At 47.3% G+C, this 16,625-nt stretch overlaps 1 protein-coding gene across 2 annotated transcripts in view; it reads right to left on the bottom strand.

Moving 5' to 3' along the window:
- Window positions 1–16,625, bottom strand: part of LOC120028236 (signal-induced proliferation-associated 1-like protein 3) — a 98,481-nt gene that overhangs the window by 30,572 nt on the left and 51,284 nt on the right. For both annotated transcript variants that reach the window (XM_038973402.1, XM_038973403.1), the window contains exons 3-7: window positions 8,809–10,498; window positions 7,129–7,259; window positions 3,597–3,785; window positions 3,244–3,418; window positions 2,674–2,777 (exon numbers count right to left, since the gene is read on the bottom strand). In XM_038973402.1, the coding sequence (XP_038829330.1) occupies window positions 2,674–2,777; window positions 3,244–3,418; window positions 3,597–3,785; window positions 7,129–7,259; window positions 8,809–10,270 (2,061 nt within the window). In that variant the 5' untranslated portion in view covers window positions 10,271–10,498. The remainder of the gene's footprint in view (window positions 1–2,673; window positions 2,778–3,243; window positions 3,419–3,596; window positions 3,786–7,128; window positions 7,260–8,808; window positions 10,499–16,625) is intronic.

The raw sequence follows: 16,625 nt of genomic DNA, 5'->3' as shown, positions 1-16,625 counted from the left end.
TAGTTCCAGTGAAGGGAAATCTTAATGCTACAGCATACAATGCCATTCTAGACAATTCTGTGCTTCCAACTTTGTGGCAACAGTTTGGGGAAGCCCCTTTCCTGTTTCAGCAATGCCCCAATGCACAAAGCGAGGTCCATACAGAAATGATTTGTCGAGATCGGTGTGGAAGAACTTGACTGGCCTGCAGAGCCCTGACCTCAACCCCATCGAATACCTTTGGGATGAATTGGAACGCCGACTGCGAGCCAGACCTAATCGCCCAGCATCAGTGCCCAACCTCACTAATGCTCTTGTGGCTGAATGGAAGCTTGTCCCAGCAGCAACGTTCCAACATCTAGTGGAATGCCTTCCCAGAACAGTGGAGGCTGGTATAACAGCAAAGGAGGGACCAACTCCATATTAATGCCCATCCAGGTGTCCACATACTTTTGGTCATGTGGTGTATGTGCTAGCAACAGTTACTGTACAGCTGACATGTATTCAATGAACATAGATACCGTTAGCAGCACATTACAAATATAAGTACACTCGTGGGGTTTATATGACCTTGTACATTCACCCACATTAAGTTCTCATGCAAACACTTGGGCAAACTATTTAAACATACACGCGCACACAAGAAATGCCTAGCTTAACAACGGACACACAGTTCCCTCGCACACACCGTTAACACAACGCCCTGAGGGATATGTCGGAAGGCAGCTTAATTTAGAGCAGAAAGGGAAACCTAGAGCCTGAGCCCCACCCAGCTTCGATCCAGTTATAAGAGAGAGAGAGAGAGAGAGAGAGAGAGAGAGAGAGAGAGAGAGAGAGAGGACTGAAAAGACCGTTCAAAGGGAACAAAGACTCCAGAAAAATACTACAGACACAGAATTGAAGAGGAACACCACTCTAAAAGAGAGGGAGAGAGACACAGTTCTATTAGAACACACCAAAAACTACACATATCTAGGACTAAATATCAGCAACACAGGTAGCTTTCACATGGCTGTGAATGAGCTGAGAGACAAAGCAAGAAGAGCATTCTATGCCATTAAAAGGAACATCAAAATTGAAATTCCAATTAGAATCTGGCTCAAAATTTTTCAATCAGTTATAGAACCAATTGCTCTATATGGCAGTGAAGTATGGGGTCCACTCTCTAATAATGAATTTACTAAATGGGACAAACATCCAACTGAAATATTGCATGCAGAGTTTTGCAAGACTGTATTGCAAGTACAAAGAAAAACTCCAAATAACGCATGTAGGGCAGAATTGGGCCAATACCCCCTCCTCATTCGAATAGAAAAAAGAGCCATCAAATTTTACAACCATCTAAAAACAAGTGACCCTAAAACATTCCATCACACAGCTCTACAATGTCAAGAGATGAAACCAGAGAAGAGTCCCCTCAGCCAGCTGGTTCTGAGGCTCAGTTCACCAACCCAAACCAACCCCATAGAGCCTCGGGACAGCCCTCAGAAAATCTGGCTCAACCAAATCATCACAAAACAAAAAGAAAAATATATAACCTATTGGAAAGACACCACAAAAAATCAAAGTAAACTTCAATGCTATTTGGCTCTAAACAGACAGTACATGGTGGCAGACTATCTGACCACTGTGACTGATAGAAAACTGAGGAAAACATTGACTAGGTACAGACTCAGTGAGCACCGTCTGGCTATAGAGACCGGTCGTCACAGACAAACCTGGCTGCCCAGAGAGGACAGGCTGTGCTCACTCTGCTCCAGGGGAGAGGTAGAGACAGAGGTGCATTTCCTACTACACTGTGACAAATACTCAGACCTAAGAGCATATTTCTTTCCCAAAATTATAACTCAATACAAAGAATTTGAAACTATAAAAGATGAAGAAAAAATCAAATATTTATTGGGTGAAAAGCCAAAATGTGCAGTTTTGGCAGCCAAATATGTGTCCTCCTGCCACAACCTGAGGGACAGCCAGTGAAAAATGCAAAGTAATGTTGATAATATTTCCCATTTAGCTTAGTTTTGTTTTGTCTTTCATACCAGGTCATATGTCTTCTCAAGTCATATTGACACTGGTCTACTACCATTGCTTTAATGTATTGTTGTTCTGATTAATATTGTTGTTGTAGTTGTTGTTAATGGTAATCCCATGTCCACTACTACTGTTATTATTGCTGTTGGTCCCACCATTTATTTATATATAAATATATATATATTTTGTATATATATACATATATATTTGATTTTTATTTTTCGAAATGTATACTTTGACAATGTAAGTAATAATGAACTTGCCATGTCAATAAAGTCAATTGAATTGAATTGAATTGAATTGAGAGAAGTTCTATTTCATGAGCAGCTGCAATTGTCCATGTCCGAGCCAGACAACCTATAGAACAGAGCTGTAACAAAACCGCATACACAAACACAAGAGAGTTAACCCTTCCCGTCTCTGTCCGCCATGTGTCTTCTGAATCTGAGCTATGACACTCAACGGCGACACTCAGACGGACGTCCAAAGGATTAGTGACATCGGCCACGCCACCCTGAGTACCCTTTAGGAATCTGGAAGAGTGCCTGACCTCTGTAACTACACCTGTGGGATTGACCAGACAACAATACTAGATAGAAGGGGAGTTGAAGGTGTTTGGGGTGGGCTGTGGTAGACCATGCTGTGTGTGTGTGTTGGTCTCACCTGCTGTGGGTTGTTGGGCATGTAGGGCAGCATGGTGGACACGTGGAACATGACCTCATAGCCCTGGTAGGTGGTGTACAGGGAGTGGGTTCCCGTTGAGTCAGCTGGGGGAAACCGAGAGAGAGCAACACACAAACATACGCACAAGCAAACACGCGGTCAACGTTCCGTTATCCTGTCCCAGTTCAGCACCAGGGCATGAACTCAACAAATAAAAGAAACACCACATCAAAAACCAGAGTCCGTCGAGACTCTTTCTGAACGGTTGACTTCATAGGCAGTTACGTAGCAACAGTGTTTTCATATTCATGCACCATTTGACAGGAATCACTCATTTTACTCAGTGTTCACACCTGGGCCTTAAGTCGATCATTATATGACTGCAAAAACTACATTTAACCATTAGGAAGGCATGCAGAAAACTGTGCTGACATTGGGCACGCACATTCGCCTGCACACACACCCTACTACGCACCCCCCTCACACACACAAGACACAAACACCGACGAACACATATGCATACACACACCGACACACACACCCTACCGTCCCACACACACAGACACGTACTCTTAGTGTCCAGCTGGGCGGCGTAGTTGGCGAAGCCTCGGAGGCACACCTGCTCCCCTAGCAGGTCCGTGAAGGCCGAGAAGGCGGGCGTGGCTTCTTCGTTGTTATACATCTCCTCTTCGGTGCTCTGCCCCGCCCGACACAGCAGCACTCCCACCTTGTGCTTCTGACTCAGCTACACCGGAGAAGAAACAAATATTAGGCCGCATTCACACGCGGCTGCCGCGCCCCTGGCTCAAACAGAGACACGCCCATCTAGCGTTTATGACTGTAGCTATAGGAGGTGATAGAGGTGATACAAGACACAGAGATCTCATATAACTCTCGCCGGAGACCATGGCCCGCTGACTCACCCCCTGTTCGTCCAGTTTGAGGAGCTGCTCGGTGACCTTGGGCGTGCTGAGAGCCAGGCGCAGGCAGGACACACTGAGCTCTGGGACCACCTGCTCCAGCACCTCCTTCAGGGGGAGACCCCGCACCGTGCCGTGCCTCCCTGTGGAGGCCACCGCATCCTCCAGGATGGACCCCCGCAACGTCACCAGCTACACACACACACACAGAGGACATGGGAGTGATAGAGATGTAAAACACACACAAAAAGGTAAGACGAGATGTACTTTATTGTCCATTAACTTGCAGAGAACTTGCTCACATCTATGTCTCTGGAAGTTTTTTTCCCAGACATTGCGAAAAAGGACAAACGCCTTCAGGAGGTGCATATCTGCAATCTTTAAAAGCTTCTTACTGCCCATTGTGCCATGCACCTGAGTGAACCCTACAGGGGAGACTGGTACTCGGGGTGTTTCCAGACAGCGGGGCTATAATAATCTCAGGTGCTGAGAGAGCTGTATTTTATTCAATGTATTCAGAGAGACCACGGGCACCGTGCTTCATTAAAACTGCAACACACTGCTGAGGAGCTGGAGGGGACAAGAGAGTGCGTCACCTTAACGAAGTCAAGGGTTTGACGTGGGGGACAAGAAACCCCTAAACAACGCAGGTTAAATTCCACCTGTTCCGATTACATTCTGGCACAATATAGAGCTACTCCGACACTGGACTTAACACGTCGTTTCTCAGATGCTGAGCCAATAGTTGCCAATAACCTGTCGTCGAACTATTCATACCGTGTTTCCCCCGGTGACCTTTAACCTCTGACAATTGTCTCCAACCCATCTCTCCCCCTGGGAGGCAGGGTGGGAAACCCTGTTGGTGTCAAGTAGTGGCTCACTGCACCAATCTGGGGCATCTGACAGGTATGTGTAAGAATGTGTTTGAGTGCACGTGGATGTGTGTGATTGAGTGTGTATCGTGTGGTTACAGCATGCTGTGTCAGCGTCGTTCAAACTTCTATGAGTGAGTATGGGGGAGGGAAGGGGGGGGGTTGTGAGCATTGTAGAGCTCTCTCTCTCTCTGTGGGAACCAAGGACAGGCCTGAGTGGAGCGTCTGTGTGAGCTGAGCTCTGTAGACACAGGCGGCGGAGCGGCCCATTGTTCCATAGGGGCTAAGGCGACGAGGCCAGGCAGCCATGTAATCCAGCTAAAAACAACAGGGAGGGCAGCAGCTAGACAGAGGGCCACAGCCACGGCACTCACTGGACACTATTGGAAAGTACATGTACTATCAGGATAGCTATTTGTGCAGTGGTCAGTCAATCTGTCAATCAGTCTCTGAGTATTCAGACCCCTTGACTTTTTCCACATTTTGTTACGTTACAGCCTTATTCTAAAATGGAGTGAATTCGTTTTTTCCCCCCTCATCAATCTACACACAATACCTCATAATGACAAAGCAAAAACGGAAGAGCGGGGGGGACATATCACATTTACGTAAGTATTCAGACCCTTTACTCAGTACTTTGTTGAAGCACCTTTGGCAGCGATTACAGCCTGGAGTCTTCTTGGGTATGACGCTACAAGCTTGGCACACCTGTATTTGGGGAGTTTCTCCAATTCTTCTCTGCAGATCCTCTCAAGCTCTGTCAGGTTGGATGGGGAGCGTTGCTGCACAGCTATTTTCAGGTCTCTCCAGAGATGTTCGATCTGGTTCAAGTTTGGGCTTTGGCTGGGCCACTCAAGGACATTCAGAGACTTGTCCTGAAGCCACTCCTGCATTGTCTTGGCTGTGTGCTGAGGGTCATTGTCCTGTTGGAAGGAGAACCTTCGCCCCAGTTTGAGGTCCTGAGTGCTCTGGAGCAGGATTTCATCAAGGATCTATCTGTACTTTGCTTCGTTCATCTTTCCCTCGATCCTGACTAGTCTCCTAGTCCCTGCCACTGAAAAAAAACCACAGCGTGATGCTGCCACCACCATCCTTCACCGTAGGGATGGTGCCAGATTTCCTCCAGTCGTGACGCTTGGCATTCAAAAAAGTTCAATCTTGGTTTCATCAGACCAGAGAATCTTGTTTCTCATGGTCAGAGTCCTTTAGGTGCCTTGTGGCAAACTCCAAGCGGGCTGTCAGGTGGCTTTTACTGAGGATTGGCTTCCGTCTGGCCACTCTACCTTAAAAGGCCTGATTGGTGGAGTGCTGCAGAGATGGTTGTCCTTCTGGAAACAGGATGCACCGGAGCTCAATTTCGAGTCTCATAGCAAAGAGTCTGAATACTTAAGCAAATAAGGTATGTTTTCGCTTTGTCATTATGGGGTAGTGTGTGTAGATTGAGTATTTTTTTTTAAAGAATAAGGCTGTAATGTACGTTTTTGGGGAAAAAGTCAAGGGGTCTGAATACTTTCCGAATGCATTGTACAAGAAACATCCTGAGAGAACTTGAGTGTGCAGGAAAGGTAGTGCCAGGTGCATGTGGACTCTTGAGTGCCCTAAAAATAGTGGCCTGGATTGTTTATGGGCTTTTTCACATGAATATTTCAGTGCTTCTGGTGGTGCCCTAGTTTGTTAATGGGAGATCCCCGCACCCTGGGGCACCCGTTATTCAAAACCCTGTCCAAGGAGAAAGTGTCCACACTTGGTGTTTATAATCTACTAAAGAGGACTTTGGTAATGCTAGACGGGTGATTGGCCAATCATAGATAATGCCCTGTCCCAGGCCTGGAGGGGTGGTGATCCAATCATAGCACATCTTTGCTTGCCTGACTACCCAGACTCCTTGCTCCGGCCAAACACTACGCCAAAGTTTACGGACGTTAGTTTCTTCTCCGCAATGAGTCTGGATCTGAGGACCTCCCCAACCCTTTACCGAATGCGATTGGTCCAGAAACCGATGGGTAGGGCCAGAGCCAGAACGCACGTGGGTAAAGCGGCGGTTTGAAAATGTGTCGTTGGCTTTGATACTCTGATCAGTTAGAGACGATCGAATCGCTGATGACTTTGTTTTGTACAACGCACCTCTTCACCACAAATGACTTCAACGACGGCAGTCTCAGACTAAAGCATGAAGCGATCCACAGAGCAAAGGAAAGAATTTAGCGTGAGTTGTCCGGCTACATCTTTGCTTCGAATTAAGAGGTTTGACCTATCACTAGCTGGGGTATTAGTGGAGGAAGGCCTACCAGTGGACCGGGGCCGGGGCCGGGCCCGGGGCAGCGTTTGGCTTAGCTGTTCTGAGCAGGGCCTGGTCAGGTGGAAATTTCCACTGGCAGAGAATGGAGGGATTGGAGAGAGGAGGGGAGGTATGAGTGCGTGTGGAAGGTGTGAAGGGAGAGGGTAGTGTGGGTGGATACAGGATGAGCCGTGGGGACTCGCTGAGGTCCGGTCCAGGCATAAATAACAGCGTCCAAAAAACGCACACTCCCACACACTGTGTCTCAAGTGCACTCTGCCTACTCAAACGACACACACATTTGGCAGCGTCAGTATTCAGCCTACTCGGTGTTCCATCTAGCTGTGTGTAGGCAGGCAGTGGGAGGTGGGGTGGGTGTTAGTACCTCACTGGTTCTGGCGATGATGCGGTACTGGTACTGGTCCTTCAGGTCTTTAGTGTCGTCCAGTTTCTCCCTGCGGATACTCACAGCCACCGGACCCAGCTTCTCGTCCGTCCCAAAGTAGTTAGAGTGCTCTGCAGTGACACACGGGGAGAGAGTGTGTTCACAACATATCTGGACATGCTTTTTGTACTGTTGAACACCGTGTATTGATCATTGCAATAACAGCCTTTGGACATGGAAAAATGGAGGAGGGAAAGTAGGGGGGGTTGAGTGAAAGGAGATGGAGAGAACAGGCTCAGAGCGGAGGAGGGAAAGAGAAGAGGTTGAAGGGTGGAGTGTGAGAACAGTGCTTGTATGTGGTTTCAATCCATTTTCAATTGCACATTGAATTCAATCCGATCATCAAGGAACCTGAGGAGATTGATTAGAGCTACAAATGACAAACAAAGACTGCACAGCTGAGCCTGTGGTGTGGTGGCATGGCTTGCTCGGAAACAGATTCCACGTTTTCAGATGTCACATGCTTGAGTGACCTTCAGATAGGTAGAGTAGATAATACAATAATAATATACAAATGACTAAATTCAATTATATTTGTTCTTCAACCCACAACAATACAGATCGCTTGCTTTGACGTACTAACCTTATTGCTTTGCGTGATATAGGCCTCGTAGCCAGAAATGTTGGTTTCATAAACAGATCGCCCCACATGATATTTTATTACATTTTATTATAACTGTAATAAAATAACAGACTGAAGAATGAGTAGCCCTATCTGCTTATCTACAGTTTGATGAATAAGTGGAAATCTCTGATAAGACACATTCCTAAAGTAAAAAGCCATAAACATATCCATATGATTCATTAACAGCTTACTCCTCAAACTGCGAGCGACTTCTCCCATTTGTGCGTGGAGGAGGAAGAAACCCATGGAAGAATCTAGTTTTCGACTTGTTTCGTCCCTGCATAATTGAAGGGGCTCAGCCATGTTTAGCATTCCCGCTTTGTCCTGCAGTATAAATGTCAGCTTTTTGACATGCATGCAGGGTATTACAGTTACAGCACCGGAGTCGTCTCATGTTCCACACAGCGTTCTGTCTCTAATTAGGCTCTTAGCAGATGATTCTGTCCTAGGGGGGCAGCCATCTATTTTTCCAGGGTCTAGAGAGGCGATGCTGGGAGCGCACACACACACACACACACACACACACACACACACACACACACACACACACACACACACACACACACACACACACACACACACACACACACACACACACACACACACACACACACACACACACACACACACACAGCTGTTCTCTATGATCAGGGGCATTTTAATAGGAAGAGACAACCAGTGTCAGGATTCATGTGCAGAGGCAGAGAGGTCAACGTGTGTGTGAGGGAGTAAGCTAATTCTTCTCAGAGCTATGAAGTCAGTTTGCCAACAGACAGAGGCAGGTACATGTTATCCTCTGGGACCGCTGCCAGGTTGGCTGCCCGTACAGGGACAGCTGGATGGAGGAGGAGAGAGTACTGCCAGTGGAAACACTAGTGACACGGCTAGACTTTTATTGACAGCAGAACATGATAGGGAGAGTTAATTCTAATAGTAGTACAAGTTAGGCAGGATAGGGCGGCTGGACTGAGTGGTAACATCAGATCAGTTGTTACCTTTCCCGTGGAAGTAGTCTCGGTAGTAGCGCGCCCCCAGGTCCACGTGCTCGATGCTATAGAGTTTCAGCCTGTCCATTCTGGTGACTTGCTGCTCTATGGGCACCTCCACCACCGACACACTGGCGTTGCTACGCCGAAGGCTGCCCCTCGCCATGTCACCCGCTCCCCCCTCCCCTCCCCGCTCGGCCGAGGAGCTCAGGAAGCTGACGTTGCGCTCCCCGTGTCCCCCCGTCTCGTTGCGGAAGTGGGGGCAGCTGAGGAGGAGCAAACTGGAGGTGGGGCCTCCGGGGGGGCCGTCCAGAGGGTCCACGCCCAGGGAGGGGGTGGGCGCGCTGGGGTCGAGGCCTAGCGTCAGGTCCTCAACGCTAGAGTACGTGGCGTCCAACCCACTCAGAGTTGAGGACCGTGAAACAGCCAGGGAGACGGAGGCCGCCGATGCCCCAGTGGCAGTGTTCCTCCGCTGGGATACATACGCGCGCTGAGCAGCAGCCTCATGGAGGTCAAACAGGATGCTCTGGGCGTCGTAGTGGACAAAGCTCTTGGGGCACACCCAGGGTTTGTAGGGGGTATCTGTAGAGTTACGGCCTCCCCCGTCCTCCCCCGCCTCCCCTCTGTCCAGCTCCCCTCTGCTGGAGCTGCGGAGCTTCCGGAACAGAGAGGATGTCCCCAGAGACGAGTCTGTCCCCCCACTCTTCTTCCTCACCCTGTTCTCCAACCGTCCCATCCCTCCATCCTCCCCCCGGGGTGTGGGGGTGGGGGAGTGGCCCGTGGGGAGGGGTGCCGAGGGAGGGGAGTTGGTGTACAGTAGCTCCCCCAGGTGTACGGGGGCAGTGCTGCGCTGGTCGGGCCTCTCCTGGTGAAATTGGCTGAGCATGTCAAAGAAGCTCTGCTCGGGGATGCCCTGCACGTCGATGGAGGAGGTGCTGCCGTACTCCCGGAACAGATTAGCACCTCCACGGCCTTCCACCTCGTTCTCGTCCTGCTCGCTCAGAGTCACCTCGCTGTTGGAGCGCTGCCGTAACGGGGGGAAGGCACGCAGGCCTGCGGGAGACCCTGTTCCACCCCCGTACCCACCACGGAACTCCACGTCCTTCGTGCGTCGCCTCGGTAAACGAGCCACTCCTCCCCGCACCAGCCCGACCTCGGAGATGGGGAAAGATGCGGAGGAGATCGTCGTGGAGGGGTCGTCTCCATGGTGATTACCGCCTTGCCCGTTCTCCAGGAGCGACTCCCTCGATTGCGCATGGCGCGGCGGCCACTCAGCAATACGGGCGCGGACGCCCATCTTGGGAACGGAGACACGGGATTGGGTGGCTGGGTCAGAGGAGGGGGCAGGATGGCCGTTGAGGGTGAGGTGGAAGGCGGCATGTTGTGTGAGGGACCCAGGCCCTCCCCCTCCACTCCTCTCTAGCAGGTCTGAGGAGGTGCAGGTGACCCCTCTATCTCTGTAGGTGTTCATGGCGCCCCAGGAGAGCTCAGGGCAGGACAGAAGGCAGGGGGGTAGTGGGCTGGCATCCCGGGCCAGGGTGGGGGGTAGGGGAGTGGGAGAGGATCCCCACACACACTCTGCTGATGCTGTGGCCTCCACCTCCCACACACATCGCTTTCACTGGGAGGGTGAGACACTGCTTGTCATATGCCCAGTCACACAGTAGGCTGTCTCTCTTCTCTCAGGCTCTGGGCAGATCTGGGGAGGAGACAAAACACACATTGATATGCTGATGACCACAACAACAAAAACATGCATACAGTAATATGCTGTTTCTTAACATGCACACCTAAACACTAACCCACACTGACCCAGATTCACCCCTCCAAACCCAATGAAATGACACCACGAAAACTGACTACAGCAACTCATCTGCAGCAGAGTGTGAGAGAGTGATTAAGGTAGAGAGGAGGATATGAGAGAGAGGAGAGAGAGTAGTGAGGTGAGGGGATTTGACAGAGGATTTCTCCTGCTGAGACTAATCTTCAGAATGCCTGACAAGCAGGGTTATTATTATCATACTAGTGTCATATTTCAGCAGCAGCAGCAGCAGCAACACACACACACACACACACACACACACACACACACACACACACACACACACACACACACACACACACACACACACACACACACACACACACACACACACACACACACACACACACACACACACCACACACCACACACGTTGGGTTACTGCTGCAGTGTCATCTTTCAGCTAATTTAACTTACAGCAGTATGTATGGTTCCTCATTTTTCTCCTATCTGCTCAGGGCGATGATAAATATGAGAGCATCTATGCTATGTACCTGGCATCAGCCCGTGAGAGGTATGTGTGTGTACACAAGTGCATTACAGCTGGTGTCAGGCAGTGAGAGGTCATATGCATTCGTGTGTGAGAGTAGGTATGTGAGGTGTGTGTGCAATGGGTATAAGTGTAAGCACCAGGCCAGACATGAGCATGACTTTGAGGTTGGGTGAAGTCAACCTTTGTCCTATCGTGATTAAGTACCCATAAAACATCATCCCCTATTGGGAAACACTTTTGACAAAAAATATATAATAATTAAAAAGATTTAAAGCTAAAAAGGACAGCTAACACGAGCCCGCATGCTGCGAGAGGGACGAGAGGAATCATGACAAAATATATTTTGGAGCCAAATCTTTTTCAGTAGCCTACTCCTCTCTGTTGAAGCCGTGGCACGAAAGAGGTGAGTGTCTGTGTGTGCCGACGCACAAGACAGCCTCGCTGGCTGAGCGTCGTGTGATGGGTTGTAAATCATGAAGGGCACGGCTTCAGAGCCTGCAACTGTGCTGTCCCCAGAACTGGATAATTAATCAATGATTTGCATCTTTGCCTAATCTTCCTTTATTATTATGCATTTTACATTTACATTTAAGTCATTTAGCAGACGCTCTTATCCAGAGCGACTTACAAGTACATACATTCATACTTTTTTTGTACTGGCCCCCCGTGGGAATCGAACCCACAACCCTGGCGTTGCAAGCGCCATGCTCTACCAACTGAGCCACACGGGACCGACCGCCTAGGCTAGGTTCTATATACAGGGCCTTCGGAAAGTATTCAGACCCCTTGACTTTTTCCACATTTTGTTACGTTACAGGCTTCTTCTAAAATGGATTAAATTGTTTTTCGTTTGTAATGGGAATTTTAATGTTTGCGCTTTTCTTGTAACTAATTTCTGTCTTCTATTCATGCGCTGTTCTAATAACCAATTTCTGTGTTCATGCAAGTGGCTGACTGTACAAATCCTCACTATCAGTAGCTGCAATTTGTCAGTACGCCCAGACATTGTTTTGAGAATGAACGAAAGATCTTGGTTTCAAGGTCTCAGCATAGAAAGAAGCCTTGTGAGGTATTGGTCTGTCACATGTTATGAACCAGTATTGGTCTGTCTTGTGTGCCTTTCCAAATCATGTCCAATCAGGTTGCAGAAACATCTCAAGGATGATCAATGGAAACAGGATGCACCCGAGCTCAATACTTACCTTTATTTAACTAGGCAAGTGAGTTAAGAGCAAATTCTCAATGACGGCCTAGGAACAGTGGGTTAACCGCCTTGTTCAGGGGCAGAACGACAGATCTTTACCTTGTCAGCTCGGGGATTCGATCTTGCAACCTTTCGGTTACTAGTCCAACACTCTAACCACTAGGCTACCTGCCGCCCTTATGTAAATAAGGCATCTGTTTTTTTAATTTGTAATACATTTGCAAACATTTCTAAACCTGTTTTTGCTTTGTCATTATGGGGTATTGTGTGTAGATGGATTAAAAAAAATACAACTGTCATCAATTTTAGAATAAGGCGGTAACGTAACAAAACGTGAAAAAAGTGAAGGGCTCTGAATAGTTTCCAAATGCACTTTACATAGCTAATAATAAACTATGGAAATAGGATAGGCCTACTCTACACAGTTTCTTTCATAAGCTGTAAGTTTTCTTTTGAGTTCTCGTTCAAACTTTTGAAAAAATGAGCACTCAATTTCACTTCTTGTTGACTGTAATATTTGTCATTCAAAATAAAATCTGTGATAAAATCTGATTTTCACAATTGTTACCATTTGAAAGCTTCAACTTTAGGACAAACACTATTAGAATGGCCTCTATTTGGGAAATACTCCTCATAACTTTAACTCGTCTTAATGCTTTTGATAAGCTATTTTAATTAGTAGGATTTTTCTTTCGGACGTTTGGTTTGCAACGGCAAGGAGGAGGGATGCATAACTTCATTTAGATTAAGCGACGCTCAACTGTAAGGTTTGTTCGAACTACTCATTAGATTTTTCTATCTTGCCATTGTTTGTTCCACCCGTCTCATTATTACCTTAGGCCTATCGTGTTTTTAGTTCCGGGTTAAGTTACTGTGAAGTGAAATGCCTTTGTTGCTCTTTTCCAACAATGCAGTAATCAATATCAGTAGTACTATAAAACAATGTACACTGCTCAAAAAAATAAAAGGGAACACTTAAACAACACAATGTAACTCCAAGTCAATCACACTTCTGTGAAATCAAACTGTCCACTTAGGAAGCAACACTGATTGACAATAAATTTCACATGCTGTTGTGCAAATGGAATAGACAACAGGTGGAAATAGGCAATTAGCAAGACACCCCCAATAAAGGAGTGGTTCTGCAGGTGGTGACCACAGACCACTTCTCAGTTCCTATGCTTCCTGGCTGATGTTTTGGTCACTTTTGAATGCTGGCGGTGCTTTCACTCTAGTGGTTGCATGAGACGGAGTCTACAACCCACACAAGTGGCTCAGGTAGTGCAGCTCATCCAGGATGGGACATCAATGCGAGCTGTGGCAAGAAGGTTTGCTGTGTCTGTCAGCGTAGTGTCCAGAGCATGGAGGCGCTACCATGAGACAGGCCAGTACATCAGTAGACGTGGAGGAGGCCGTAGGAGGGCAACAACCCAGCAGCAGGACCGCTACCTCCGCCTTTGTGCAAGGAGGAGCAGGAGGAGCACTGCCAGAGCCCTGCAAAATGACCTCCAGCAGGCCACAAATGTGCATGTGTCTGCTCAAACGGTCAGAAACAGACTCCATGAGGGTGGTATGAGGGCCCGACGTCCACAGGTGGGGGTTGTGCTTACAGCCCAACACCGTGCAGGACGTTTGGCATTTGCCAGAGAACACCAAGATTGGCAAATTCGCCACTAACGCGTGGAGAACGTTCTGCTGCCTGCAACATCCTCCAGCATGACCGGTTTGGCGGTGGGTCAGTCATGGTGTGGGGTGGCATTTCTTTGGGGGGCCGCACAGCCCTCCATGTGCTCGCCAGAGGTAGCCTGACTGCCATTAGGTACCGAGATGAGATCCTCAGAGCCCTTGTGAGACCATATGCTGGTGCGGTTGGCCCTGGGTTCCTCCTAATGCAAGACCATGCTAGACCTCATGTGGCTGGAGTGTGTCAGCAGTTCCTGCAAGAGGAAGGCATTGATGCTATGGACTGGCCCGCCCGTTCCCCAGACCTGAATCCAATTGAGCACATCTGGGACATCATGTCTCGCTCCATCCACCAACGCCACGTTGCACCACAGACTGTCCAGGAGTTGGCGGATGCTTTAGTCCAGGTCTGGGAGGAGATCCCTCAGGAGACCATCCGCCACCTCATCAGGAGCATGCCCAGGCGTTGTAGGGAGGTCATACAGGCACGTGGAGGCCACACACACTACTGAGCCTCATTTTGACTTGTTTTAAGGACATTACATCAAAGTTGGATCAGCCTGTAGTGTGGTTTTCCACTTTAATTTTGAGTGTGACTCCAAATCCAGACCTCCATGGGTTGATAAATTTGATTTCCATTGATAATTGTTGTGTGATTTTGTTGTCAGCACATTCAACTATGTAAAGAAAAAAGTATTTAATAAGAATATTTCATTCATTCAGATGTGTTATTTTAGTGTTCCCTTTATTTTTTTGAGCAGTGTATAAAACAACGATATTTTTTTTTTTTAAATAGAACAAAACACACAGGAAATAGAAATAAGAAGAACACAAGAAAATAAGGAAGCTATATACAGGGTCAGTGCCAATACCATATTTCCAATGTGCAGGGATACTGGAGTGGTAGGGATAGATATGTATAGGGGTAAGGTGACTAGGCATCAGGATATATGACACAGTATATGCTGCTGCTCAGTTTGATGATTATGTGTGTGTTGCTCGATATACCGGTAATATCACGGTACCAAAACGTCATGATACCAACATTTTAGAATACCGTAGTACCGTTTCATATGATACTACCGACTTTTTATGCCCTACCGATCTTAAGAACCTGCTCGTGCCTTTTATAAAATGTTTATAAAAGTCAGTTTTGTTTATAAATTCAGTTGAATTGAAGCAACTGTATGGGCAGGTCCAATAATATCCACTTCACTTTCATGTGTATATCACGTGTGGCAGCTGTAATCATCCTGCTTACATCCCTTATCAGCCCTCACTCACCTGCTCCTCTCCGTCAGCACTTCACGTCTATTCCACCTTCAGTTTAAAAAAATATATAATTTAGCCGTGACGGCGAGTGGGGATGCAGACCCCGATGAGTGTTCTGTTGTTAGATTTCTACATTTGTTTCATTGGAGCAGTGTGCAAAGCGAGCAATGTTGATACATTGTATCATTTCATCACCTGTTATAACCAAGAGCACGGACCCGTCTGAGTCGACTTTGCAAGCTCACTATCATGCAGCCTCTGAGTGTCAGAGGGAAAATGGGAAGAATCGTGACCGGCATGCTTGCAGCTTTACAGCAAAGAAAAGGGCTCGTCTCTAGCCTAAACGGTAAATAAAAAAATAAAATAAAAAAGGCCCATATTACCGGAGATCCCATTTTTTTTGTCCTATCGAGATTCGCATGCATTTTATATAATTTCACAAACCATGTTCTGGGCCGTTTAAAAAAAAAAAGAGAAAAATCCCAGGTCGCTAATTATTGGCCTGATAACAAAAAAACGTTCAGTTATGCTACCTAGCTAGCTTTCAACCTGGTACTTGACAGTAGGTTTAGGCACATTTGATTGGCACAAGAAGAAAGGAAAATGGTCTGCTATTCATGAGATGTGCTTCAAAAGGTAGGATTCATATTAGGCCTAATCTAAGCCTAAACTAGATAAAAATCTATTTATTTCTGGTGCTCCTTAAATTCTGTTTGGTGCCTAACGTTTTAAAAGTTGGGAGCAGTGTGCATGTGCGTGTGTGTGTGAGAGAGAGAAAGTGGTATGTGTGTGTACTGAAGAGTAAAGGCTTCATGCAGTGTTTTCCCCTTACTGACACAATGACATGCAGATCATTATGCATGTGTATCACAGGAGGTTGGTGGCATCTTCATTTGGGAGGATGGGCTCGTGATAATGGCTGTTGCGGATGAGTGGAATGGTATCAAACACATGGTTTCTGTGTGTTTTGATGCCGTTCCAGCCATTATTATTGAGCCGTCCTCCCTTCAGCAGCCTCCACTGATGTATATTCCTTCCTCCCATTCATCCAGCCAAATCACAGTTAGGCCTTTGCAAATATGAGCAAATCAGCCATTCTATGCAGAATTCTATTGTACACTGAACAGTGTGACGTTAAATTCAACGGGTTGTATTGAGTAGAAGTGTGAATTTCAGAGACAGTTTTTTGGAGAACGTAAAAAAAAAAAACGTGAACAGGCGTTGGGGGGACGGGGATGCTAAGCCACTGATTTTTTCCCACCGTGGTATTTCGATACTACTTGGCATCGTGATACTTGGCCTGGTATCATATCGTTTGTTGGTATCGTGAGAAGCATAGTGTGTGTAGAGTC

This window comes from Salvelinus namaycush, chromosome 34 (genome assembly GCF_016432855.1).
Source record: "Salvelinus namaycush isolate Seneca chromosome 34, SaNama_1.0, whole genome shotgun sequence".
NCBI lineage: Eukaryota > Metazoa > Chordata > Actinopteri > Salmoniformes > Salmonidae > Salvelinus > Salvelinus namaycush.
This window is presented reverse-complemented; position numbering and strand designations above follow the sequence as displayed.